Source organism: Phalacrocorax carbo, chromosome 7 (genome assembly GCF_963921805.1).
Source record: "Phalacrocorax carbo chromosome 7, bPhaCar2.1, whole genome shotgun sequence".
NCBI classification, from domain to species: Eukaryota; Metazoa; Chordata; class Aves; order Suliformes; family Phalacrocoracidae; genus Phalacrocorax; species Phalacrocorax carbo.
The window spans coordinates 46,951,008-46,978,049 of NC_087519.1; the positions used below are offsets into that span (position 1 = coordinate 46,951,008).

Here is a 27,042-nt window from a genome sequence, read left to right on the forward strand (position 1 = left end):
AAATACATGCAACCCGGAATGCTGCTGGAGGAAGTATCCCGGACAGTTTCCCATTAGAAATTCGCAGAGAAATCATTGTCTTTTTTTTTCTCTCCTTTTTTTTTTTTTTTTTTTTTCCCCTCTTCGTCTTTCGCTCTTCTTTTTGTCACTATTCCAGACGTGGTTGTTAAACTCAAGTATCTGATGCAACGTGAAAGGAGGCCCGCCTCTCTTATCAAATTTCTTGTATTAAAGTGAACTTCGCAGAAAAAGGTCAGTTTCAAAACCTGTGAACTTCCCAGCTGCGCGTCTAGTTCCTCTAATTCTTTAAATAAGTATATATCTCCCGTCAGTTTCTCCTCTCCCTCGTCTTTTTTTTTTTTTCTTTTTTTCCCCTTTTATTTAAAAAAAAAAAAAAATAAAAGGAGCGAGCGCGGTCACAGCCCCAGGGCGGCGGCGTGTTTCTTGGCCTTCAGGCGGAGGTCGGCGATGCTGGAGTTCTTGCTGGTGGTCTTGGCGGCGGCGGCGGCGGCCACCACGGAGGCGGCGGAGGCGGACTCGGCCAGGGTGGCCAGCGGTAGCCCGAAGGGGGGAGCGGGGAACATCATGTAGGGTGCGTGGGCCAGGTGGGGGTGGAGGTGGTGATGCGCGTGGGCCACGGCGCTGTCCAGCTGCAGCTGCGCCTGAACCTGCCGGGAGAAGGGCGGCGCGTGGCAGCGACCCACCCGCGCGCGCGCGCGCGCGGCGTGTCCACACCCACCCACCCACCCGCGCCCCGCCGCCCACTTGCCTGCTGGAAGGGCATCCGCAGCGCGCCCACGTTCACGTACGGGGCCACCCGGCAGGCTTCGAACTGGCTGGCGGCGCCGATCAGCACCCCTGCGGGAGGCAGCGGCAGGCGGTCAGGGCGGGAGAGGGCCCCCCCTGCCCCACGCGTGTCCGACCCGCCCGCGGCACTCCGCAACACCCCCTCGGCCCCCAACCCCCAGTACCTTTGTGGAGTTGGTTTTCTTGCTTTCGGCATTTAGCTCTTCGGTTCTGGAACCAGACCTGCGGGGAGAGGCGGGGGGTGTGCGTGGGTGGTGGTGGGGGCACACACGCGGGACATGGTGTCACGGCCGCGCTGCCACCGCCGCGAAAGCAAAAATAATAATAATAAAAAAAAAAAATCCACCGAGAATAAAATAAAGCCGGCAGACAAAGAAACCCGGCTGCGGCGCGGGCTGGGCTCCCTCCTCCCGGGCGGCCCCCACTCGTGAGCTCCGAAACGCGAAAGGGAAGCGGAAAAACCAACAACAACAATAACGATAAAAGAGTCAAACCACGCAGAAACCCGCCGCTCGCGGAGTGCTCGATCCGGACTTTCTGAGCCCCGGTTTCGTCTTTCCACCATGAGGGTCCCCAAAGACCCAGGTCGCCCCCCCGATATCTAACCCTAACTGGCCGGAATGGGGCGGATGTTCGCACCGCCAGGCCCGAGAAGATCGTGCTCATTAACAACCCAATTAATTAGCTTTATCTTCAGGAAAAACTAAACACCAGAGAGTTGAACGCCTGACTTTTGGTTCTTTTTCGGGGGCTGGTGAGCGGTGGGGGGGGTGTGTGCGTAATTACTCCCATAAAAGCTTCGCTCCTCAAGTTTAGCATTTCGCTGTGCGCTGCGCAGCGGAGTGTAGCACAGAAGCGGAATAATCGTCTCATTATCATGATAATCTAATTTGCTTCCGCAGCAAAGGCTGCGCGTTACACGAGAACGTACGTTTAACACTGGAATTGTGGAAGTAAATTTCCAGAATAAAGTTCTGCTCGCTTTAGAGAAGAGAGGGGAGGGAGGGAAGGAAGGAGGGAGGGAGAGCGCGTCTTAAAACATTCCTGTTTAAAGACAGACCTCTGCACCGCATCTCAGAAGCCACAGCCGCCAAGCAATCCTTTCCCCACGGCCAAAAAGACAAAAAAAAAAAATTTTTTTTTTTTGAGGTCTTACTTGAAGAGACAAATATAAATGTGAATTTCCCCCGCCCTGTCATTTACTTCAGCCAAGTAAAACGTGCCCAACAGCCATGTTCACCCTCAGCCTCCCGTGGAAACGCGCATTCCAGAATTTACAAATTAGTGCAGATGCGAGGCAAAAATATTATTGCAAAGCGTTTTCCGGAACGATTTAAAGGGAAGGGGTTTAATCTATGTAAATCTCCAAAAGTTATTATGCACCCTGCGATTTGGCATAATGGGAGCGCGGATTATGCGCCGCCGCGGTCTTTGTCGAGCGAAGAGCCAGCAGAAGGAAGCACCTCCCTTTTACATTTTTCAGAGCCAAGTTGAAGCCCGGCAACTTTTATTTTCTTTGCTTTTGTTATGATTCGCAGGGCGCAAACCGGAGGCCGCCTGGGCAGAAAAACGGGCGAGCAGGAAAATGAAGTTGGGGTTTTTTTGCCCCTTTTTTTTTCCCCTTCTTTCCCCCCTCTGTGTCAGGCTGCCATGACAAAAGCTGCTTATTATTACTTTTTTTTTTTTCCCCCCAGTTCGACGTGAGCGCTCTGCCTCTGGCCTTACCCCGTTACAAGGCGCAGGGAAACCCCACAGGATTGTGCGCATAGTTGGGTGCAGATGGTGGCCTACGAGCACAAAGATTAGGGGGAGTATCTGTTACAGCAATACTTTCTAACAGCTGCAGATGTTAGGGGCCTAAAACTACTCCATGTGTTCGAACAAATAATGACCATGATTTTCTCTTCTTTTATTATTAGAACGGAAATACACCGGAGCAGCTACATTTGTTCTCGTTTGAGGAGTTACCTTCCTCCCCGGCCGGGCAAAGCTCGGACCTTTCCTCAACTCTTCATCTCATCCCGACAAAACTCGCAGAAACCAGCCCAGGAACAGATTAGGGAAAAAAAAAAACCCCAAAACCTTTGGGAGGGCAGCCCGAGGTTAAGCACGCAGGTTAAATCAAAGGAAGCTGCGGCTTCTCGGGACGGGAGAACGCTTAAAATAGCCTGGTTTTATTCCAGACTTTTGTATTTCATAAAATCCGAACAAAGCCGGTCTCTGCGCTTCGCTCGGTTGTCGTGCCGCTTCCCTCAAGATTTAAGAGCCACAAGAAACGGACTGTAAATATTTTTTTTTTTCCACTTCGCAGTTCCTAATTTACTTTACAGTCGCTGCACCTATAAAGTTAATTGGCGCGCCCGCCCGGCGAGCCCTGCAGCCCACGCCGACAGCGCAGCCCTTGTAGCTCTCGGCGAGGCAGAGGTGGAATAAACGCGGAGATTAAACCAAACGCAGCAGAGCGAGGGGCAGGGGACTCGCAAGGAGCCCAAACCCCCAGGAAGCCCGGCGAGATGATTTTACACATTTGCTGCTGGGTGCAGTTCGGCGCGGGGAGCCACCCCCATCCCCCCCCTCCCCTTTCTCTGACGGCCCGTGGCGGGGGCGGCGGGGCCAGGGCACGGCGGGGCCCGCTAAGGTGGCCCCTTCCTCCGAGCGCCCACCCCCCCCGCCCCGTCCCACGCACACAGGCACCCACCCATCCCCGCAGCCGGGCACGGCTCGGCTACCTGCACCCTGGCCTCGGAGAGCCCCAGCCTCTGGCTCAGCTCCTCCCGCATGAAGGCGTCCGGGTAGTGGGTCTCGTCGAAAAGCCTTTCCAGCTCGTTCAGCTGCTCCAGGGTGAAATTCGTCCGGCTCCTCCTCTGCTTGATTTTCGTCTGCCCTTCGTCTTCCATCGCTTTCGCATCCTCCTTGCGGTCCTTCAGCTCTGGGGAGACTGGGCACGACACAGGCAGTCAGACAGGCGGGGCGGCCGGGACGGGGGACCCCGGGACGGGGGACCGGGAGGCGCTGCCAGCGCCGGGTGGAGGGAGGCAGCTCATCTCCCGGCCCGCCGCTCCCCTCCGCCCGCAGCAGCCGGGAGGAACAGGGCAGGACCACCCCCCTACCGGGGGCTGAGGCGGCCGGGAGCGGGGCCTGTGGGCCGGGGCAGCGCTAGGCCCGCCTCAGCCGCTGCCTTTCCGGGCCCCGCCGCTCGGCTCCCGGTACCCGCTGGCTGCGGGGAGCGGGCCCCGGCGGGCCGCCTCCCGCACGGAGCCCACCGCGCCGGACCGCGGGCTGTCCCCAGCCCCGCTGCCCGCCTCGGGGGGGTGAGGGGGGAGCCCGGGAGATGTGCAGCAACAGGTCCCCGGTGCGCTCCGCGCCCCACGCCGCTGTCTCCCGGGGATTTGGTTTTCGTTGTTTAATTTTCGGCCAAAGACACGCCACAGGCCCGAGCGCGGGGGTCCCTGCGCGGACCCCCGCGGGACTTGCGCGCCGTGGGGTCGCCCGCCTGCCCGGCCCTGCCCCGGCCACCGGCGTCCCCCACACCCCGCTCATCAGCGCTAATTTATTTATTAGCCCTTTCCAGGGTTGCCGCGGCCGCACCGTGCTCCGCTTGTCCGAACAAAAGGGCGACGGGCGAACCGCGGGTCCCCGCGCAACGGCAGGGATGGGCCCTGCCCCGCCGGCGCGGCCCCGGTACGGGCACCGCGGCCATCGCCCCGGCGCGGAAAACACGCGGAATAACCGCGCAGCCTTTCTGAAGGAAGCCGCCCGGCCGGCGGAGCCGGAGGGATGAAGGGCGGCAGCGCGGCCAGGCCCCACGCGTGTCCGCGTCCGCGCAGCCGAGACCCGCGGGAGAACGAACGGGGCCCGCCTGTCCGGGCTTTCGTTTGCAGCGCGGCTTCCCGTGGGATGCTAAACAGGAACAGATCGTGTTATGAGCAAGTTAAATGTTTGTTTAAATATTTTAATATAAACTTCGGGTCTGGCCGCGTATTTCCCATAATTGGGAAAAGGTGGGAAGCCGCCCGGTAATGCCGGTCGCAGCCTCCCCACGAGCGCCGCGGCTGCCGAGCCCCTTCCACCCGCGGCCGCGGTCCGGCTCGCCCGGTGGGCGGCCATCGCCCGCCTCCGTTCCGCGCGTACCGACCCCGACGGGGGAAGGAGGGGAAGGGAAGAAGGGGGAGCCCCCGGTGCCGCCGTTACCGTCGCTGAGCTTGGGGGTGGCCGCCTCGGCGGCTCTCTCGGCGGCGGCGGCGTCGGGCTCCCGCGGCGGGGACCGCCCGCCGCCCGCCCGCCCCGCGGGGCTGCCCGCCTCGTCGCGGCCCGGTTCCGCCGCGGTTCCGCCGGTCTCCCGCGTTCCTCCTCCTCCACGCAGGGGCCCGCTCTCCAGCACCTCGCGGTAGGTGATGAGCTCCTTCTTCTCCTTCGCTTTAGGGTCAAACGACTTGGAGACAAACGCCGTCAGCTCCTCCATGGCCGCGGCTCAGGGGCGCGCTGCCCCGGCTCCCCGGGCGGGCATCCACGGGGCGTGGGGTGGCGGCGGCGCCCCGGGCCGTTCCGTGCCGAGCCCAGCCGTGCCGCCCGACGTGCAGGGCTCTCGGGGTCTGATAGCGACGCGGCGATTGAAGTGGCACTATTTATACTTTGCAAAGCCTGCCCCTTGTTCCCGGCGAATTACCTCCCCTCGGAGCTCTGAATGGACCCCTTCTCCGCCGCCCGGCCGCGCCGCTCCGCGCCGCGCCGCCCGCCGCGGGGCACTGCGGCCAGGGCGCCGCCGCTCCGCCCGCCCGCCGCGCCCTAATTAATTTAATTAGGCGCGGGCCCCGTGCGCGAGGTCCCGGGCGAGCGCGGCGCGGGAGAGGGGCCGGAGCTGCGGGGGAGTGGCCAAGGCGGGAGGCGGGGGGGGGGGGCGCGCAGGCTCCGCGCCCGCGCACCGCCCCGCGGGGGTCGGGGAAGGGGGGGGGTGGTGGTGGTGGTGCGTGGGGTGCCCACGGGGCAGAGGCAAGGGGCGCTTGCCCGCCCGGTACGCGGCGTTGAGCCGTGGAAACGTCCCCGGGCGAGCGGCGGCGGAGCCGGAAAAGTTCCTCCGTGGATGCCCAAATCCACCAAATAAATTCTCGGCTAATTGACAGTGACAAATACAGCCGTGTCATTAACGTTTGTCTCATACGGCGAATTGAGGCATCAGATTAGCGCGAATTACGCTATTTATTGCTAATATTGTTTTCCCTTTGTTGTTTAAATCCCATTAAGAGAGTACTTTTGTCGACAGAAGTCGTCTCTTTTACACCTTTGCTAACACTCTAATAAATTATTCAAAATTGTTTAACTCTTGCTCAAGGATTGATTTTTGATTTGACCTTTACAAAGATGACTTTACGTGGGAGAGCGTTTATCCGCCCGCGCAGGTGGGCACCGAGGGCGGCATTAGCATTTCTCCAGATCCAATTACACGCGCCTCGGCCGCGACAGGCGACGATTTACCGGTAACTCCGTTTGAGGCGGCAGCGCGGGTCGAGCCGCCGGTGACCCGGTCCCGCCTGTCCCCGCGTGGCCTTTTCGGTACCGGGGTGGGGGTGGGGAGGTGGGACACCGCGGGCCCGAGGGGAACGGGCCGGCTGCCGACGGGAACGAGGATGGTCAGCGGCTCTTCCATCCCTACGTTTTCGTTTATCCAACGCTTCGCAGTTCCCGTGACGGTGAGCGTGTGCTCGGAAACTCGCGTTAAACTAACCAAGTTGGTCAAAAGACAGACTTAACCGTAGGATCAGATCGTTTCGTTGCGTTTCTCGCCGTTGCCCGCCCCGGCTCGGCGGGTCGCGGCCCGGGACTCGCTCCCCCCGCGGCTGGGGCTCTGCCTTCCCCGGGGCGCAGCCCGGCGCCGGTGCGGTGCCCACGCCGCGGGGGGAGCGCTGCCCCTTCGGCCACGGGGGCGGTTGTCAGTGCCAGGAAACACCGACCCCTCGTTAATCACTTCGAACTGAAACGAGAAACCCCGCGCGCGGCCGCCCCCGCGGAGCCCGTCACCCCCGGCGGGCCGCAGCGTGCCACGGCCATGTGCCGTTAAGCCGCTGCGGTTGTCACCAGGCTGCGCCGCCCGCGGGCAGCGGGGACCCTCGCGCTCCCCTCGCTGCCCGTCACGCGTGGGGTGGGGGGCGCTCGCCCTGCCGGGGCGGCGAGAACGCCGCATCGATTCCTCGGCGCTCGGCGTCGCTGCCTGGCCGCCTGGATGAGCTCGGCGGTGGCTTGCTGCTGCCTGCCCGCCGCCCAGGAAGGCGCTGAGCTCAAACCGGCAGCCGCGGCCCGGTGGCGCCTCCGCTCCCGCCGCCCGCCCCGGCCCGCCCCAGCCGCGCCTCGCCGCGCTGCTCCGCCGCTCAGGTAACGTGGCGGGGCCCGGCGGCGAGTCCGCCCGTAGCAGGGGCAAGGCAGGGGGCCGGGCACGCCGCCGTGGCCTGCTGCTGCTCCCCAGGCGCCGGCGCGCTGAGGGGACGCGGCGGCCCCCGGCTGCGGGCAGGGCACGGTCGGGTCGGGGGGGTGGCGGGTCGGGAGCGGCGGTGTGAGGCCGGGCTGGGCCTGACCGGTGTTGCCATGACGACGCCGGGGCCGGCCCGGGCGCGCTGCCGCGGCCTGGCCTGGCTGGGCCATGGTGGGGCCGCGGGCCGGGCTCCCGCCGGGTGCTGCGGCTCTACACGTGGAAATGCTGCGGGTTGTTTCCTTGCCCTGGCCGTGGGGTCCCGCCGGGGGCGGGCCCGGCTTCCCGGCGGCCGGGGGCGCGGCGGGGCTGCGTGGAGCGCCGTGGCCGGCTGAGGAGCGCGGCGGGGGGTGTGTGTGCGATAACCCCACTCACACACGTGCCCGTCTCTTCTAGGAGTAGCCCCGTGTCGCGCCGTGCGCGGGGCAGAGGGGCAGCAGCGCCCTGGGGAGCGGTGCTGCCTTCAGCCGGCTGGGGCTGAGCCCAGCCCCGGGTGCCTTTCCCCTGGCTCAGGTCGGATTTCCCAGTGCAAAGGGGCCCGCAGCGCCAGGAACTGCTCTCTGCACTGTGTTTTCCAGGTCCCTCTTGCCTGCTGCCGTGCACTAGCAGGGCTCAGCTGATGTGAGTAGGGAACACATGGTATCCGTAATGGATGTTGTTGTCCCTGGCACCTGCCCTTGGAATTCACTTTATATTTTGATTCGTAGGGTGATAAGAAGAAAATTATGCATGTAGAATTTTACCCTTTCAGCTCTTGCCTGTGAAAGTGTGGGTGAAGAAGGTGTGCGATTCAGTTTCTTCTGTATCTGGTCTGCTGATTTTAGCAGCAGTGTGTTAGGTATTTTCATCTTATATTTCAGCTGAATGTGTGGGCATGCACATTAGGAGCGATCCCCTGTGCATCCAGTGCTGCAATAAAGAATACCTGCTTAGTAGTTGTTCAGACTATTGAGTCCTGATTTCGGCTTTTCATGACATCAGTACAATTCTCGGTGCTTCTTTTTCAGACGTGAAACTTTTTTGAACAGTTTATCTGTTCTAATGATTTGAGGCACATTTTAAACATGTTATTTTAAGTGGTTTAGCATGATCCTGTATGCCATGAGTGAGGAAGGTATTTAGAACTTAATTTAAAAGAAACACCAAAAGCTCAGGTAAACTTAGTTGGTCTGTAAGCTTATTCTGCAGGTTAGTTATTTGCAAGAAATGCTGATTAATGCCCTTAGTGAACTTGCTTGGGTTGACCTAAAATAGCAACGTTTGTAGTTCTCGTTGCCTTCGAGTATGGAAAATGTGGTGGAAGGCCAGTTTGTAGAATTAAGAATTACTGAGCAAAAGATGGAGGTCGGTGGAGGCCGACCCTGTAGATGAGCACGACGCTGGGGTTTGAGGCCTTGGTTCAGTTCTCCGCTTTGCGGTTGGTGTCCTGGATGACTGTAGGCATGTGACGCTTCCTTGAGCCTAGTTTTTCCCACATTTAATTTTGAGATCTAAAGATTGGAAGGAATACTGTTACTATATAAATTGCTCATTTGTGATTTTGAATTGAGACAGACTTTTTTCAAGTTCAAAATTAATGATTTTGAAGAATATTGTTGGTGTAATTGTCAAAGAGGACATTCTTTAAGTAACCTGAAGAGAGTGTTGGGGTATGTTTGGTGTGTGTGGATTCTTGTTTCTATGGGAGAGACTGTAAGAAATGAATTCAGGTTGCTGCCCTCTTAGGAAGACCCACCTTATTGTCTTTTCTAACCAAATTTCTTCCTCTACTGAGAGCAGTTTTCCTGAATTGTAGAGCAGGCAGAGTTTCCTCATAGCTGCAAGCTTGGTACAGGCAGCTACGAAGATGCTCTTCGATCTGTATGCACACAGAAACTGTCTGAGCAGGACTTCTGCCCTCTGCCTGTTTGTGGCTTCCCCTTTTTGGGGAGCAGCGTTGCCATTAGTAGCACTGTGACTCCTACTTATTAGTTAGTGAGTATGTTTGTGGAGGACTTAGAATAAATTTTACTTCAGTTAACCTTGCTTCCCATTTGAAGCTCAAACAGCATCTCGCCCTGACCTGGTGATTCTCTCCTGTCGATGGACTCGTGCAGTTCAGCAGGGAAGAAGGGGGTGCTGAGATGGTTGCAGTACATTTTCCATCAGTGCCCGTATAATGTGTTAGAATTCTTAAAGGGTCTTCTTTGTAGAGATGCTACATAAACTGTGCATGCAGTTAGTGATTATTGCAAGCCAGTTATAATCAAAGTCTCTTAGCAGCTAACAAATACAAATTGTTTGGATTTGATGCTGAACAAATGTGGAGGTTATTTTGTCTTTGTCACTTCTGGCTGATTATGGTAGCTAAAGATTGTATTTTTTAATTGAATGCTGTGCTCAGGGTATAGCCTGCTGCAGTAATGTTTACTGGATAACAGCCTCTGATTAAAAACAACCAAAGCATATTATTTTCCTACAATCAACACCAGTAAATACAATAATAGTTTGAAACTCATGCTTGAAAATAGGTATTGCACACTTGAAATAATTCAAAAAACGTGAAACAAGATTGAACAAGGTCAGATCAACAAATGTATACTTCTTACTACATTTGAAAGTGTACCTTACTCTCTTTGAATAGGTTTTCTAGAGAAGTCTGTTTCCTATGTCATCTCTGTTTTCTTTACATTGTAATATGCAGGGTGGCAGGCTACTTAGCTGTTTGAAGGTGAGCTTGATAGCACTGCTTATAACTTTGCCAAATATAAATAGCTGGTTTGAAATTTTTGATGTTGGTGTTTCTCTTGGCAAAACATGTGTATGAGAGTATGCATTTTGTTTTCATTTCAACCAAAGTGTTGCAGCATCAGTTTTCAGAAACAAGACTTAAACAAAAATCAACTATTAAAAAAAAAAAAAGGCCTGGAGACCTGTCTTTTTGATACTTCAACATGCTTGTGCCCCAGAATGGGGACTTAAGATTTGTCAGGTCCGGCTGTTAGTCATTCTGTTGAAAAGCTGTTGAATTTCAGAGTAATTGCAAACCTTCAAAATGTTGAAGTCCACAGACATTCACTAGAGTCTTCAAAAAAAAATTCAGTAGCTGATTAATTTGGTGATGTTATGTTTCAACTTCAGGCTTCAGCATGAGTTTCCATGTAGCTGCTGTGGTTCCTCGTATCTTGAAAGAGCATCTTCTGAATTCTCAGTCTTCCTTTGCTGTTTGACCAGAGTAATTTGGTCTAAATTCAGAAGTGGGTGAAGGAGTATGCTAAGAGTGGATGAGAACTATGGAGGGGGAAGGTTGGGTCTTGGTGACGGAAAAGAACGAGCCTCACTGATGTGACGGGCAGGAGACCATCTCCCCACAAATGCCTGGTGTCGGTATGTAACCCGGGTTCTAAGTTCATCTGAAACCACTCATTTGCTGTTGATGCTTGTTAATATGCCTTTCCTTCCTCCTCCTAGTATTGCGCCATAGTCAGGATAAAAGCCTCTTGTGCCTCACCAGACTTTGAGAGCCGTATCTTCCGCAGTGCCTACACATAAAGAGGGGTTGGCAGAAGCATATCTCCTATTGCAAATACATAAGGTTTAACGCTTCTGTCTGAGAAGTAAGGGTAAGGAGCCTTAAAAATGGGATTCTCCATAGGTATAAGCATTAATTCTTTTATGTCACTCTTAACTTTATGGTACCAGTTTTTGTGGTGGACCTACAGACTTTGTATGGTAGGAAAAACCCATGGGATTCAGCATATGATGCCAGGTAATGGGTCTTAAGTTTTTCTGTCTGCCTTTTCTCCCCCCCCCCGCCATTATTTTGCTAATTAAGGTTCCCTGAGTGATCTTAGTTTTCCTCTGTGATTGGTAGGTACTATTATACAGTCATGTTTGTGGAAATGGTATATGGGCCACTGCTGACATGCCCGCACAGCTCTTCCATGCATCAGGCTTCAGCTGATGTGATCAACCAGTGCTGGCAATCAGTTTTCCCAGGTCTGCTCAGGAGTATGAGGGAGTAGGCAGTGGTCAGTGAGAATACTAACCTGTTACAGGACTTGATAATGGATTGCTCTCAAGTGCTCTGTTTATAAGAGGCATCTTGGCAGGAAAATGCATGTCATGTAGCGAACGGGTCATCTAAGGACCCTGGTGGAAGGTAGTGCCTGTCAGACAAGTTTGTCTGTTGCTTTTGTATGTTCAAGATATCTCTGCAGGAGACAGCTGCTGGGACTCGGCTGCACAGGTTGTTCCAGGATCAACAGTCTGCTTTTGGCAACCTCTTTTCTAATGTTCCCATGTACCTTTGTCCTGTAGCTCATCCATGAGAAACCCAGTGCTCTTGGAGCTCCTGAGGCTCAAGTATGTGCACGTATGCTGTGGGGCTTGTCCTGTAGTAGGGAAAGGCCGTGGCATGTAGCTCTTTGGTCCTGAAGACAAAAACTGAAATTTGCACAATACGTTTCACCAGTTTTATATGCTGCTTAATCCAGTTATGTGTCCAAATGAGGGGAAGAAAGCTGATGGCAAATAAAGGAAGTTAAACAACAGACGATGTATACATTGAAGTGTAATGTTCTGGCTCATAATGATATCGGCATCAAGTGGCGAATATCTTGGCAGAAATGCCTTTTGTACTCTTTGCTTCTCTGGTTTCTTTCATTAATCTTGTTGTCATGAGCCATGGTCTGTGAGCTTTTAACTGAAAATCCGTGTGTTGTAGTTTCATCTTTCTGAGCAGTTCAGCTTATTTTAAGTTGGCAATTCAGGTTCATATTCATTTGAAGATTGTTCTATCAGTATATATTTGAAGAGCTTTCTTTTACCGTTCAATAACTGTTAGTACCTTGGAGCTCTGTAAATTTTTTACTATGAAGGGAGGAAAAATAAAATGGCTGCACAAGATAGTGTGTTGGTATAAATTGTCATTCCTCTACATAGTTGTAAATTAGGGTCATAGTTCCTTAAATGGGATAAAATAGTCTGTGAAGTATTGCCTCTGTCTTTTTCAAAATGTGAGGAATAACTTCAGTAAGATGGCAGGAATAACTTAATTTAAAAAAGAAATTCTCTTGCATAGCAGTTCATCCTCCTAAAAATTCTGCTGGTCTAGGTGCACGGAGGTTTGCTGGTTTAAATTTAATTATTTAAAAATGCTTTGTTTACGTTGTTAGCTAAAGGACCAATTCTAAAGTGCTGAAAACAGAAACTGTTGAGAAGTGAAGTACGTATACAGAAGGATTTACTGCAGCAAAGCTTAGTAGCAACTAATTTGTAGGCACTTCTGGCTCCAAGAGTGGAACTGATAGCTCAGAGTTGCGTGCTGAAGAGCCATCTGCAGTCCACAGAGATTTGCCTACATAGGAATGAGTTTACGTAGCTACTGTTTTGATTGTGGCAGTAAGTGAACTCTAGTGAACATCAAAGGAAATCTGGATCCTTAAGGGACTGTCTTGTATTTTGCATTAAACAACTGTTGGATAAAATATGGAAACTCCTTGAAGTAGATGCCTGGTCCAGAACTTGATGCTTTCCAGGAGTATGTCCCTTTGCCTCTTGACTTGTGCGTGCTGTAGCTTCCTCGCCCTGGCTCCAGGGGTCTGGCAGTCCTTAGGATGAGCTTCAGCAGCATGAGAGGAGTGTGTCTCAATTTGACAAGCAAACCTGCATCTCTGGCATGGTCTTCAAATTCTGTCAAATGTAGCATTGTCTGTATATTTATTTTACTTTGAATGTAGCTACCTGAAAGGCTCCCTTGGGAACGCTGGTCACGGTACATTGACTTTGCAAATCCCTTGCCTGCTTGGGTGTTTAGGTGTATCACTGTAGGACTGTAGGAAGTATGGTTCTGTGCAAAATAGTTTTGGCTGTCTCAGGAACTTGAGGGTGAAAATGTATGTTTAAGAGACCTTTTCTGTGGAACTAAATGTGTTTTGGTTTTTGGTGTTTTTTTTTTTTTTTTTTTTTCTCAGTCATACATCTTAACCAAAAGGCCTAGTGTGATCAAGACTTGTATTTGCATGTAACGCTTTTGTGAATTTAAGCATAAACATGCCTAATAGTGAATTTCTCTTTTGTTCTGTTTTCAATCTCTACCCTGGAGATTAGGGTCTGCTGCCCAGGTGACAAAAAGTGTGAGGAAGGGCAAAAGTTTGTATGCAGAAAAGGAACAAGATCAACCTGTTTATGCTAGAATAATGAGGACCTGTAATAGTTCAGTGTTGGTTAAAGACAGGTGATATTGTGGCAAAATATATCCGTGATCTAGCTGTTGATATGAATGTTAAAGAATTATGAGTTCCTTTTTTCCCAGTGTAGAAGTAGCTAGGGAACCATGAAATAACCATTTGTTCTTGGGAAGAGGTGCTGTTACTAACTGCCATTAGCTGAAGTGTGTGTGAAGAGGGGTCTTGAGGTCTTGGGTGGATAGGGCTGATACTGCTGGGACAGAAAAACAGTTTTTAAAGCATTGTGCACATTTTGCACCCTGGAAATTAAAGAAATACAGCATTTCTTTAAGTGTGAAGCAATGAAACTGGTCTCTCGGGAGTTCCAAACGAAGATGATAGTCTTTGCAACAATTGAATGACTGGCAGGCTTCCTCACCCCACCCCTCCCCTCACTTTTTTTTTTTAAATTCTGTTATCGAAGTTGGTACACATTGTCCAAGTACACACATTGGCAATCAAGAAGCACTTCTGAAATTCTGAAATTTAGTATTTATAGGTCTGATTTTGGAATAAAGCACTTTCATGTTGAGTGGATCTAAACTAAGAGCCAAAATCAACCTAACTCTGGTTTAAATTAATTTAAAAATAACTTTCTAGAATTTTTTTTCTCAATGCATGTTTTAATTTTGTCAAGTAGGACGAAAATGTACATTTTAATTGCACAACCTAAAAACACATGAAGTGAGTTACATCAGTAGCTGAAATCAATAGACTGCATTCTGTTGATTGTGTAAGTATTATGGATCTTCATTTATAATTGTAAATTAAACATATTAAAGATGCTGTACTACTGGCTGTGTAGCATCTTAAAGTGAAATATTGGATATTGGAAGTATCTTATACACTACTGCCCAAATTTGTGAAAAAGTAATATCTAAGGCAAAAGTGTAAAAATAAGTTGAAAGGAAAATACGTTCTGATGTAGAAATGATTTTATTAGTACATTTATTTGTGTAAATGGCCATGAACTATCCTTTGTGAAAATTTACATCAAATGTTTGATACTATAATAAACTAATTCAGATTTGCTGGCAGTGTAAATTTCAGGTTACTTGGTAACGTGAATTTGTTGATGTTTATATTAAAATCTTGATTTTTATTTTTTGCTTGCAAACCAAATTTCCTCTTCACATGATAACTTTTAAAATGGTATAAGGATATGTTTATTTATATATGCACACACGCTAAATATTTTGTTGTATATACAACAATGTAATGCAGACATGAGACTTTCTTACAGTTTAGGATTTTTGTTTTTATGTAGTTTAAAAATGGGACGTCGCTCCTCGGACACAGAGGAAGAGAACAGAAGCAGAAGGAAAAAGAAACACCGCAGGCGTTCGTCTTCAAGTAGCTCCTCTGACAGCAGAACATACAGCCGTAAAAAATCTGGAAGGAAATCGAGGTCAAGGTCACGGTCTCGAGATCTCCAGTCTCGTTCGCATTCTTATGAGAAAAGGTGCATTCATAGTAATTTACTGTCTCTGTTGCTGTTGTTTACAAATTGAGCTCTTTCATATTATGGCAGAAAGCTGGAAGTGTTTGAATCCAATGGTACTCAGTTCTAGGTTGGAATTTTATAGTGAAGTTTGCTCTGAATCTTGGAAGATGTAGCGATGTTTTCACTTACATTTAAAGAAAAAACCAAAACCACCACCACCCAAAAACCAAAACACCTTCCCCACCTTCAAGAATACAGAATCGGTGTACATGCAGATCCAGAGGTAACCTCCTTTCTAAAAAAGACAAAAAACCAGCCAACTAAAATAAATCCTGCTTTTTCTTCCTTCTAAATAAAGAATTTGGAATCTTTTTTTGGAAATACAACAGGTCATACATTAACACCAGTTTGAAAAGTAGTTTCATTCAACCACTTACAGACTGTTCTGTGTTAACTTTTTTCTGCTGTAATAAACCAAGTAGGTCTTTCCAGACAGCAAGGTAGGCTTTTTCAATAGAAGGACTTGGGGTGATTTTACAGTAGGTCTATAAATTTGCTGTAAAAACTAGTTTTCACCATTATTCTTTTAATTCTTTATGTGTACAGAATATAGTAATCAGCCAGGTGTTTAGAGCACAGATCACGTGGCTATATCTACCAATTTTTTCTTGGTCTAACGCCATAATTCCCTCATCAGAGGCACCTTTCTATACCTGACCTATTTACATATCCTGGTTATTCCTCACTCTGACTTGCAGTGATCCTGGAGTCAAACTGAACAGGTGGTGGTCAATTTATTAATAAGTGGAGCTGGAAAATACTCCTTGTGTCTAGCTGCACTGTAAATATATTAGAAAGTGCTCCTGACAAACCTTTCTCTGGCTGGCAGAGGAGTGTGTCAATGAGGGGCAAGTTGGCTGGTTGTAGGGGGGTTTCTTATTTGTTTATTTCCATCCCCCCTTTCTTGTGTTCCTGCTTAGCATCTCCATCGAGCCCTTAGGGGACACAGTGAGATGACATGGGCTTTGATGCCAACAATATGCTGATGACATGCAGCTTTATGAATCTCTTTAGTCCAGTGCAGGCATGGCTATCTCGCAGATAAAAACAGAGCTTGAAGGGAGATTAGAGTCTGGACGAAGACCAGTTGACTTAAATTGAATCCAGAAAAGACGAAAGTGTCTGTTTCTAGGATCTGGCTGGCACCTTTGCTTTGCCCTTAGTTTAGGGCATTTGCTCCTGGCAGTTAAGTCGCTGTTACATGCTGAGGTCTTGCTGAATTTATCCCTGACCCTTAAGAATCAGAAGCAGCAGTCTCTAAGATTACAGTTCTTCATCTTCATTTAGCAGGAACATTGCATTCCTTTTTCAGATGAAGACCTGTTCTTTAGTAGTTAACCTGTATATCTTTTCCAGCTTGGACTACTGCAGCACTACCTGTATGTAATACAGCACCTTCTCCCTTATGCTAGACAAGCACATATCATTGACTACATCTGATTTACAGAAATGTTTCTTATGTGGTGTTATATTTTAATATTACTCAAACATAAAGGCCAAAAATATGAAGGTTCTGATAAGGATTGTAACTGTTATTTCGTTAGCTGTCAGGGAGATGGATACTGAGAGGAAACTTTACAAAAGACTTGGAAGCTATCGCTCCCACCAGTTTTGGGATTAACTGGTTTAATGTGTGTATCTAGTATGTATTCTTTCACCTTTCTTCTATGTGTAGAAGAATTTATTCTTTGAATAAATGAAATGGGGAGGTTGGGCAGGAGAGGGAAGGGAAGATACCGTTCTGACTCCTGACTGAACTCAGGAGAAAACTTCCAAGCTCAGATGGAATAAATTAATACTGATTATTTGATTACTGATTGTACTTTTTTAAAAAAAGGTGGGGGGGGACTGTCTACATCAAAGCAGAGAAAGCCGAGATAACACATCTGTAAATTTATATATAGAAAGATAAAATATTTTTAGGTGTACATAATTGAAAATACATTTTTATGTTTATATTTTATGAATGTACATAGTATGTCTGGAAATAATTGTATAGAGCAGCAATACAGAAGTTAAACATGAAATCGATAAAATATTAGTATTGGAGCTGCAGTCCTTATCCCATACGGTGTATTTCTCTGTAAATCCTGCTGAGAACCTTGGCCTAAATGTTTCTTTAACCTTAGGTTTGGTGAAAAGGCAGTGAGTTCCAATGAGCTGGTCATGGGACTGAAAACTGTCGAGAGCTTTGTTGTGTTCCTGGCTTTGCCCTTGAGGTGTTGCATGATTTGGGGCAAATCAGTTAACTTCTGTTTCTCCTTCTGCCCTTTTTCTGTCTTGAGATGTATATTTGAGAATGTATGCTCTTTAAGACAGGCATTGCCCATGTGTATGTGAATTACTTATTACAGTGTAATAGTGGTATTTGAGGCTTCTACAACATGTTATAATACAAAACCCACAGGTTTGTGTGTCTCTTTTAAGTAAACTGTTAGGTTTTTTGCTCCTGGTTTTTTTTTTTTTTTTTTTTTTTTTTTTTTTTTTCAGAAGCAGTAGCATACTAATAGCGTGGTTTTGTTTTAGACGCAGACACAGATCAAGCAGTAGTTCTTCATATGGTTCTAGAAGAAAACGCAGTCGTAGCCGATCAAGGGGCAGAGGCAAATCCTACAGGTCTCAAAGATCAAGATCAAAAAGTAGAACAAGAAGGTAAGACTCTTTTCTAGGAAAAAGAATTATTATTTCTAATGTAAAAATATTCATTTAAAATCTCCATGTAGTTACTGAGTTTGGAAAATGCTAGAAAAAATGGTTGCAAGCGATCGTAAAAAACTACATGTCATCTGAAACTCTTCGTAATTTGAAATCTCTATGCTGTGCTTTTGATGTACTCCATCTTTCAGTTACACTGGTGGAACAGTTGGTTTTGAAGATAAGTTATATATTTTGCATTTGACCAACTGCAAAAAGCATTAATAGAGTCACCTTGGTTTAACTGTAATAACCTGAAAACTTCGGGTAGATTTTTTTTTGATTACTGATTTCCATAACTCCCATGCATAATGTTGGCTCCCTGAAGATCAGACTAAACTGTTATTTTCTCATCTGTATTTCCCTTGGAAAGAGATGAGTATTTAGTTATGCAAATTTTTCTTAATATTTAAATATATCTATGGGGCTGAAATTTTTCATAAATTGGATTGTGACAAATGGATGTTTTCAATAATAAATGTAATTTAAATATTTAAATCTTAATCAGATATTGTAAATTGTGTTATAAAATCTGCTTCATACTTTTGTAATTAAAAGAAGCTTTTTGTGTGTGTGTGTGTGTGTATCTTCCAATTAAAAAGTTTAAATAAAGTTTATCCCTGGATATCAGAATTACTGTTAGCATTTTCTATTGAATTTAAATTAATTGAGTGTATCAGGCAGATCAAAGCTTTTTTTGGTATGTGTTTACACATTTTCAGCCAGGTAATTTTGTGTACCTGCACCAAGTAAAACATGTTATTTTCACATACCAAATACCTCTAAATGTTGAGAAATTGGTGTTGAAAGATGTGAATGTTTCACTTTCTCATATTTGTATTCTCTTGTGGCTTATTCACAGCTGTTTGTTACAATAGTTGCCTGGACACTTATTGCTACAGTGCCTTTGTAGTAGCAATTTGGTTATTTGAACTGTCTGATTGCTCTTTGAGGATACTTACCATCTGAGCTGTAGATTCCAGATAAGCTACTGCACTGTGCATAGAAATATTCCTGTAAATATCCACTGTTTTGCTAACTAAATCAGTTTTAAGCTAATGAAATGTCAAAAGAATAAGGTGAAAATGAAGGTGTATGTCAGATACTCATCATTAGGAAATACCATAACCTCATTTAAAGATCTTGGTTTTATTGTAGTAAGTATAAATTGCAGATCTCATTAGACATAGTCTAATGGTCATATTTTCCAAAGGGTTTAGTGATGTTAATTTTTATTGGAATATACAGAATTTATGCACCTAGAAACATGACTACTGTTTATTTTTGCTAGGAAATATTGTGTATAAAATATTTTATGTATAAAATATACTAGCTTTTCAGTACTATGGCTATGAAGGTGTAGCTGCAGGTCACTTTAAATGATACTCCTGTTCACAGACATGGTTCTTCAGGGAAAATATTTATAAATAACATCCTAAATTACAACAGAAGAGTCTTTTGGCACGTTACAAGCATAAAACTAAAATGATAAAAGCATAAAACTAAAGGCAACAGGACACACTGAATCCTTTATTGTAATTTTTGCCAAGTCTGCTCTGTGCTGTAATGTTGCACTGAGAAGCCATGGATTAATCTTATTTCTGGAGAAGAGTTAAATACGTTGCAGGAAGCTGCTGCTGGAGGCCTGTGTTTTGCCTGTTGTTAGCGATGAGGCAGTCACAGCAATGCTAAGCAGGTCCTTTCCTTGCTATCTCAAAATCTGGCTTGTGCACTTGATCGAAGGTACGAACAGCTTTCCTAAGAGGACTAAGTGCATTATGATTCTTCAGGCTGGAAGAGAGATTGTGGCGGGGAGAGGGAATGTGATGGAGGGGTATTAAAAAAAAAAAAAAAGGTGTCAAAAGCTGATTAAGGAATGAGTGTTTCCTGAATCCTCCAATGTAAGACCTGGGCAGGCGTGAAGTGAACGAAGTCAGCTGGTGGCAGATCCTAGTCAAACAAAAGGAGACGGTTCTTCTGTATCACATAATTTAGCTGTGGAAGCCCTTGCTGTTGGAGGTTGCGGATTCCAGAAGTTGAAATGAATTAAAAAAGCAGTCAGACAAGAAAAAAAATGTGTTCAAAGCTGTTAAATGCAAAGAGGCAATATTTGTCCTAGGAAATACATGTATTTTTAGTGCTGAAGTGGAATTTTCGTAGGCATCTGTAATTCATTAATTTGCTTGGGGTGGGGCAGCTTATTTTCATATGAATTTTGAAGGTAAGTACTGAAGAAAACAGTTATGTAAACTAGGCAATAAAATGACCAGAAGTAACTCAGGCAGCTGCCTTGTGTTAGTGTAGTAGCAAGTGTGTCACCTGCTACAGGATTCTTGATCTCCAACTTCTGAATTGCCAGTGGCAGGGATTAAAATCTACTGACCCACCTGAAAAGCAGCAATACGAGATACAAGTAGCATCGAGATGATCTTCGCTTTATTGCTCTGTTTGTAATGTTACTGTCGTACCTTCAGAGTGCCACCTTTAGGACTTGAGCAACTGTGATTTTTCTGTTGGTTTTGTGTGGTTTTTTTCCTCTCCCCTCCCCACTGGGAATGGGACTGACACTAAAAAACTAGTTTCATATTGGAAGTTAAGATCTATTACATGGTATCTTTAAATCACTGGATTTGTTTTTGGTGTAAGTCACGCAGATGGCACAAATTCAGTATCCCATAATGTCTTTTCTCCCCACGGTCCCCTATCAAATTAAGACATTTTGTTTTTCAAGGCAGTGAAAATGTTGGTAAAAGTATGTGTGGCTGTAATGTATTTTTTAAAAAATAAATTCTCTAACATAGGTGTTCTATCTGAGTGTATGATTTACTGAGTTCCAACTGTGTAAAATACTGAAATACCAAGTTTTAATTTAAAAAGTTAGATTTTTATAATGGCATCTTTAAAAAATATTTTGGGTAGGTATTGTTTATATAACCTAAAATGAATTTTTTTGTACTTTATTTTAGAAGATAAAACTTGTGCGTATTATAACTATTTTATTTTAGATGCATTTTTTTAGAGTCAAAAAAGTGGGGCTTCCTAGTAATGCTATAAATTTAAAGCTGTCCTACAGCAAGATAGTACAATGCAAATATGACTTAATAAGATCACAAACTGAATTTCAGCAAAACAACCAAGATTTACATTAAATTAGGAATTTTAAAACCGATTTAGTTTGTTTTACTGAGCATTTGCTTAATAACATTTCGCCTTCTTGCAATCTTTTTAAAGACAATAATTCGTCTGTGAAATGCAGGCACATCCTCAGCAGAAAAATTGAAAGCAACAGCTCACTTTCTGAAACCACACATATAGTGATATAAAGAAATATTTCAGCTCTACGAAATTTAATAAATCATCCCATTTCCTAATTTGATCATATTAGATGCTGATGTGGAAGAAGCATTTCAAATACCATCTCCTCATTAATATACATCAGTCTGGGGAATAGAATGGAATACTTATGCAGAGATGTCACAGTTACTGTTTCTTAGTTTACTAAGTGGAACAGGTTGATGTGATACTGGGTGCTATTTGTCAATGTCTTGCTAAAATGGTTTGGGTCGAGTTATGGAGTCCAGAAAGACGGCGGCTGATAAATCAAAAGTGGATTGAGTGGACAGGAGGCAGTGATTGATACTGTGACAGGATATGAAGAAAGGAATCTTGATACAAGCATGCATGATATTGAATATGAGAAGGAAAATGGCCCTGGAGTATGGATATTATTCAAGGAAATGAGAATAATAATATCATCTTGAAATTATTGCTGGGTGAAGATTAGGATAGTTCTTATTAGAATATTATGCTTCTCTGGAGTGGAGAAACTCGGTTTTCATATAATTTCTATGTGGATAGAGTCTCGTTAATATTTTTAGAGTTTTCACTGCAATTGTTCTGCAAGTTAATTGTATATGAAAATACATCAGAACTTGTAACACAAATCTTTTAATTCATGTAGCTTTAAATAGAATTAACCAAAAGATCTTAGCCTTTATTCCTTGATTTCGTACAATTCTGTGATTATAGAGTATTTCACTATAATTGCCTTTAAATATGCAAGTTTGTTTTTATTGTCTGCCAAGTGTTTTTGGCTTTTCCCTTTACATTAAACTGAAAACTGCTGCCTTGAAATATCTTTAACACAGTTCAACTTAGATTGACAGAATAACAGCTAGCACATGTATACATATCTAAGAAGAGAAAATATCATGTGTAAAGTAATCCTGTTGGTAGAATTGATGCCTTTGTCACTGAAGGAAGCGTTTGATCAGTGTGTTGGGTTTTTTTTCCCAGTGTGTGTGTGGGTGCATGGTTACATCTTCTTTCTTTACCATTCTTATGGTCTAATTGATTTAATATTGAAATGTGTGCATCTTATTGCAGTCCAGTGGCAGGGCAACCTAATTCTTATGGATGGCTTTGGAATAGGCTTGTGTTTTGGTATGAAAAAACAGCTTGTTGACTGAAGTTGCCATTATCCTAACAATGTAAACTAGAATTAACTTATGTTCAACCCTTACAGGTTGCCGGAATTCTTTGTGTTTAGCATTTATGGTTTGTAATATTTAAAAATAGGTCGCTCTAGTCATGCAGAGAAGTGCAATGGGAAAATGGCCGTTAAATAAATAATAGTAGAACCTCACTGATTTCTTTAAAATAGCACTGTGTTGGTGTGCATACTGAATAGTCGGGTTCACAAATATCTAAAGACAGTGTAATTTTCATTGCCTGGTTATGACACAGTGATGATACAGTTACAAGGAAGGAATTACCCTCACCCCTTTCTAGATGCATTTTCAATGCTGCTGCTTCAAACACAAATACTAGGCAATGCTTGCCCTGAAGTTTGAGATTCTTGCCATGGGTTTGATCTGTTCTCAGAAAGGTCATAGCTTCATTCAGGCACTTATTCATGGCTGGGCAAGCTGTAAGTCCATGCTATGTATCAGTTGTTCGCTTGTGTTCTTTATAGCATGCCACTGTATAGGGAAGAACTTAGGCTTTTTGCAGGTTTCAGTTTTTAGTACTCGCAAGGGTCAGTCATCTTCTGCCTCAGGGTTTTTTTGGTCTTTGAGAATTTCCTTTTCTAATATCTTCTTAAAAATAAATCCCAACCATTGCTGGGAAATACTTTAGTGAAGAGACGATAGTGCACAGTGAAATATTGTTTGTAAGACTTTTCAAAGGTATAAACAGTATTATCATTGAGTACTTTTTGTACTTGTGTTACTTGGAATGGTAAATAGGAATGTGTCTGTCTTCAGTCAGTCTCTTTTTTCCATGTATCATATTATTTTAGTGTGGTAGTACCAATGTGTTAGGGTCTTCACAAGTAAAACCCTGGCCTATCAGATCTTGCAGCTGATCACAAGCATCGGATCAAGACATCATCTATACTAGGATTCAGACCTTCCTTTTAGTTGCAGACTGTATCTGTTTTGGTTAGCACACAGTAATGGATAGCTTCTAATAGATTACAGTGTGGAGTTTTTATTATGAACAACTTCAGGAAGAATTCTCTAGAATAGCATTGGCCTGAAAAGAAAATAAAGTTCCTAGGAGAGAAGAGGATAAGAGGGATGTGCATTTTGAGGTAGGCAGTGTCAGCAGCGATGTGTACTAGAAGAGAAAATGGCAGATAAACAAAGAGCAAAATTGTGAAGGGCCTTGCAAATTAGACTGAGAGTTTGTGGATGAAAAGGAGAAGAATGGAATGGCTCAAGTAGTGGGCAAAGATCATCACACAAATTAGATGAATTGCAGTTGTGTGGACTCAAGACTGATTTTTAAGAATGTTGTGAAGAAAGACTACATTTAAATATGATGCAGACGGATGGATTAAAGCTGAAGTTGGTTTCAGTTGAGTAGAGGTTTTGCCTATGGGAATAAGCCTTACCATAGGTGATGTTAGCTGTTCTGGGGAAGAGGAAAGGCTTAGGGAAAAAAGGTTTTCTGAATTGACAGTCTTGCAGACATCAGACAAGATGAATTTTATTGTCTGATGGGACAGAGATGGAAAGAATTAGGAAGTGAGGTCTGAGTAACAATAGCTGTCTCGCTGCTCTGAGTTAATACTGCTACGAGGGAAGGGAGAGGGTACAAACGTGGCTTTTTCTGTGCATCTGTTGTAAGAAACAAGAAATGACAAGACAACTGTGAAGAGCAAGGTTGGGCACACGTTGTCACAGTGTTGAAAAGCTGTCGTAATCTATAAAAATGCTTTGGAAATACCTCCTTTGGAAATGGATCCAAGAATTTTCCAAAGAGAAGCAGATAAAAGTCCTATAACAAATCAAGCAATGCTATTTAATCAGAGTATTTCTTTTGAAATGTTTCATTACTTCTTTTTTTGCCTGATAGTAGCTACTGGAGTTACTATTCTGTTAAAGTTTTGATCTGCTGCCCAGGGTATTTTTTCTTCTGTCCTTGCTCCGCAGATTACCACACTCACATGCAACTGGCTGTACAGACCCATGTAATTATGTACGGAATCAGTGTAAATATTATATGTTTGTCTCTCTTCTTACTGTTGGAGGAGGGAAAGTCTTTGGTCCATTAGAATGTATATTTAATTAAGATATTGTAGTATTTCTTTCATTAAACTTCAAAAAAAGGCTTGAGGCAGGGAAGAACTAGTGAAATTCAGATTACTGAGTTTGCTCATGTGATCTTTAGTTTTTCTGTGGATGGCAATGTCGGATCATATTTCTTCTTTTTCCTCACAATCAATCAAACCCTGCAGTTTTTATTTAGGATCTTGCTGCATTACAGGTTGTATCACCAACAGTCTTTAAAAATATTTTTCAGTAACTGACTGTTTTCAAAAGAGACTTAACAGTTTGTCTACATGAGTGTAATGGAAGAAATACAGGGATGAAGCTGTAGCACTGAAGATATCCTAGAGCAATATCCCGCCAATGAGCGCATTACCGAGATCTAATTGACCGCTTTGGGAAATTAAACTTCACAAGGCAATGCTAAGGGCTCTTAAGTTATCAATAAGGCCAGATAGCTGCTAGTGACAGTTGCTTTGATGCCTTTCATTGGTATAAAAAAAGAATCCTTAAAAAAAAATATGAATGCATAAGTGTGATTCATTTAGAGCTAAGTATTAAGTCTAATTACATGTAAACTTTTTTTTTCCTAAAGCAGTCCAGGCGTTATATACAAAGAATGTGTTTTAAGTGTAGCTTCTTATTTTTCTAAAACCTTTTATTTCTCCCTTTGGGAAAGGGTGTATTTGCAGGTTGGTGTTTTTTTTAGGGTGGGGTTGTGGTGGTTTTTGTGTTTGTTTGTTTTCCCCTTTGTTTTTCTGTTTGGGAGTTTTTCTGTTTGGGAAAAGGTACTCAAGAAAACAAGAGTGTGATTCCCCTTAGCGGACAATTGGCTTTTTGATTCTGATGTGTCTACATTGTAAACTACTATGTATTTTTCCTTTTTTTTTTCAATCCTCTTTTTCTCTGCTTCCAAAGCTCTGGCCATGAAATAGAATCTCTTAGTTTTTGCTTCAGAGATCATGTTTCTAGAGGCAGCTATGCAAACCAACATATAGCAGATGTCTTAAAGATGCATTGGTAATATAAGACCATCATTGTTTGCGATGTAAATTGCTGCTTTTTCCAGTGTTAATTTCTAGATTATCAAAATGAGAAACGCGTAAATTGTAGAATTTAGTAGAACCATTTTACCATTTACTTTATTCCCATCTTTCATCCTCTCTAATTCTAGTGACAGTATCTAGTTTGAAAAGATGCAGGTGAAAAACCTGTATTTTTGCCACAAAATTGTTTTACTATATCTTTTTCTACAGGACTCATCAGAATGTTAAAAAAAAAAAAAAAGAAAAAAACAACAAACAAAAAACAACTAACAAGAGTAACAGCTGCCCTGTAATAATAGAATACAGGTAGCTGTCAACCCCGTGTATTTCAAAAATCCAACCTGAATTTTGTTGAAGGTACCTAAGTCAACCTTGCTGAAGTTGTATGTGCCAGAATTAAGATGGATTGTACAGCCCTAATTCAGCTTCACTGTTCTTGATAGATTTAATGATGGATAACTGTTTCTTCCACATATTCCTTGCCATGTTTACTTTACGTATTAATAGATTGGTTACCATAGTCCTTCTCAATTATCTTTGTACATTATTCTTGTGTTATTTTATTCAAGTTATGTGAGGGGCAGTTATAACAAGACTGTTGTTCTTGTAACCAGACACCTTGGATCAGGGGTCAGCAACATTTAAAGTAGGCTGTGCCTGATGCTTTGCTTCTCTCAAACTAGAGGTTAAATATGTTGCTAGAAATATATCAGGTCCTGGGAGAAATTAATTACCAGAGAGATAAGATGTTCATCAGTAATGTCTTGCCTCTGTGGCTGGAAGCCAATCTGGAATTTTGTGGGAGCCAGGACCTGGAGACCACTGCCTTTCTTAGCTATATTTCTCAAGGTATTATGGTTCTTTGCTCCTAGATGTGTTGTGTGCCATTCAAAAGCCATCTTTGTGGCAGAGGTGGTAGTTGCTGACTCTTGCTTTAGAGGATGTTTTTTTGTCGTTTTGGTTTTTAGACATGATCACTCTTCTGTATAAATCAGCATACATGCCCTGATCACTGCTTTTGTCCGAGATTTCAGCTGAAGCCATTGCTCAGTAGCAGGGCGTTGCTGTCTTTGTGAGTAGGACAGCAGCTGCTGCATACAGGTTCTTTTGGTAACTTTGTACAAATTTTATCCCATATAAATCAATTGTACTTCAAGATCCAGATAGGCAGCCGCCAGTTTTTGCTGACATTATGACCAAAGTGTGCTTTGGGAGCGACTTCATGCCAGATTAAGCTGATTAAAGTTGGGGTACTGTGACACTTTCCTGACTGTCCCTTCATCCTTTAGTGCCTGTTCTTCTCCCACATCTATGCTTCAAGATACTTCAGTGTGCTGATCTGTCTGAAAGCACTCTCTTGCTCTCTTTTCGTGAGGAGCAGGAGAACAGGGTGAGATGTCCATGTGTGGAGAATGTGGGTTGGGGAAGAAAGGGTCAAGCCTGGGTTGTTCAAGCTGAGATGGGGTGAGAGGCGATTTTAAAGCTGGAGCAGGCACTGTGAACAGAGCAGCTTGCCAGTCTCTAAGGCAAGGCACCGAATCTCTCTGAAATATAAGAGTGCGAATATATATATAGACAATAATGCTGCTTCTGGTCCTGATATAGATTTGTTGGTATAAAACTCTGGCCCTGTCAGAGACCATGGCAAAGCTGCACTTGACTTCAGTGATTCCACATTTAACTCAGGTGTGATGTTATGGGAAGAAAAGATTCTAAAAAACAATTGGTAACTTCAGGCATATGTAGAGCCTTTGTCTTTTTACTG

At 45.0% G+C, this 27,042-nt stretch overlaps 2 protein-coding genes across 3 annotated transcripts in view; one reads left to right on the forward strand and one right to left on the reverse strand.

Moving 5' to 3' along the window:
* Nucleotides 1-386: 386 nt before the first annotated feature.
* Nucleotides 387-5,513, reverse strand: SHOX2 (SHOX homeobox 2). Its single transcript, XM_064455870.1, has 5 exons — nucleotides 4,999-5,513; nucleotides 3,537-3,745; nucleotides 972-1,029; nucleotides 766-858; nucleotides 387-700 (listed from the first exon to the last, which is right to left on the reverse strand). The coding sequence occupies exons 1-5, from the start codon at nucleotides 5,267-5,269 to the stop codon at nucleotides 417-419; spliced, it is 915 nt and encodes a 304-aa protein (XP_064311940.1). The 5' UTR covers nucleotides 5,270-5,513; the 3' UTR covers nucleotides 387-416.
* A 1,511-nt stretch (nucleotides 5,514-7,024) lies between these two features.
* RSRC1 (arginine and serine rich coiled-coil 1) overlaps nucleotides 7,025-27,042 on the forward strand; it is a 175,628-nt gene continuing 155,610 nt past the window's right edge. For both annotated transcript variants that reach the window (XM_064457878.1, XM_064457880.1), the window contains exons 1-3: nucleotides 7,025-7,173; nucleotides 14,744-14,938; nucleotides 17,507-17,632. In XM_064457878.1, coding sequence (XP_064313948.1) covers nucleotides 7,025-7,173; nucleotides 14,744-14,938; nucleotides 17,507-17,632 — 470 coding nt within the window. The remainder of the gene's footprint in view (nucleotides 7,174-14,743; nucleotides 14,939-17,506; nucleotides 17,633-27,042) is intronic.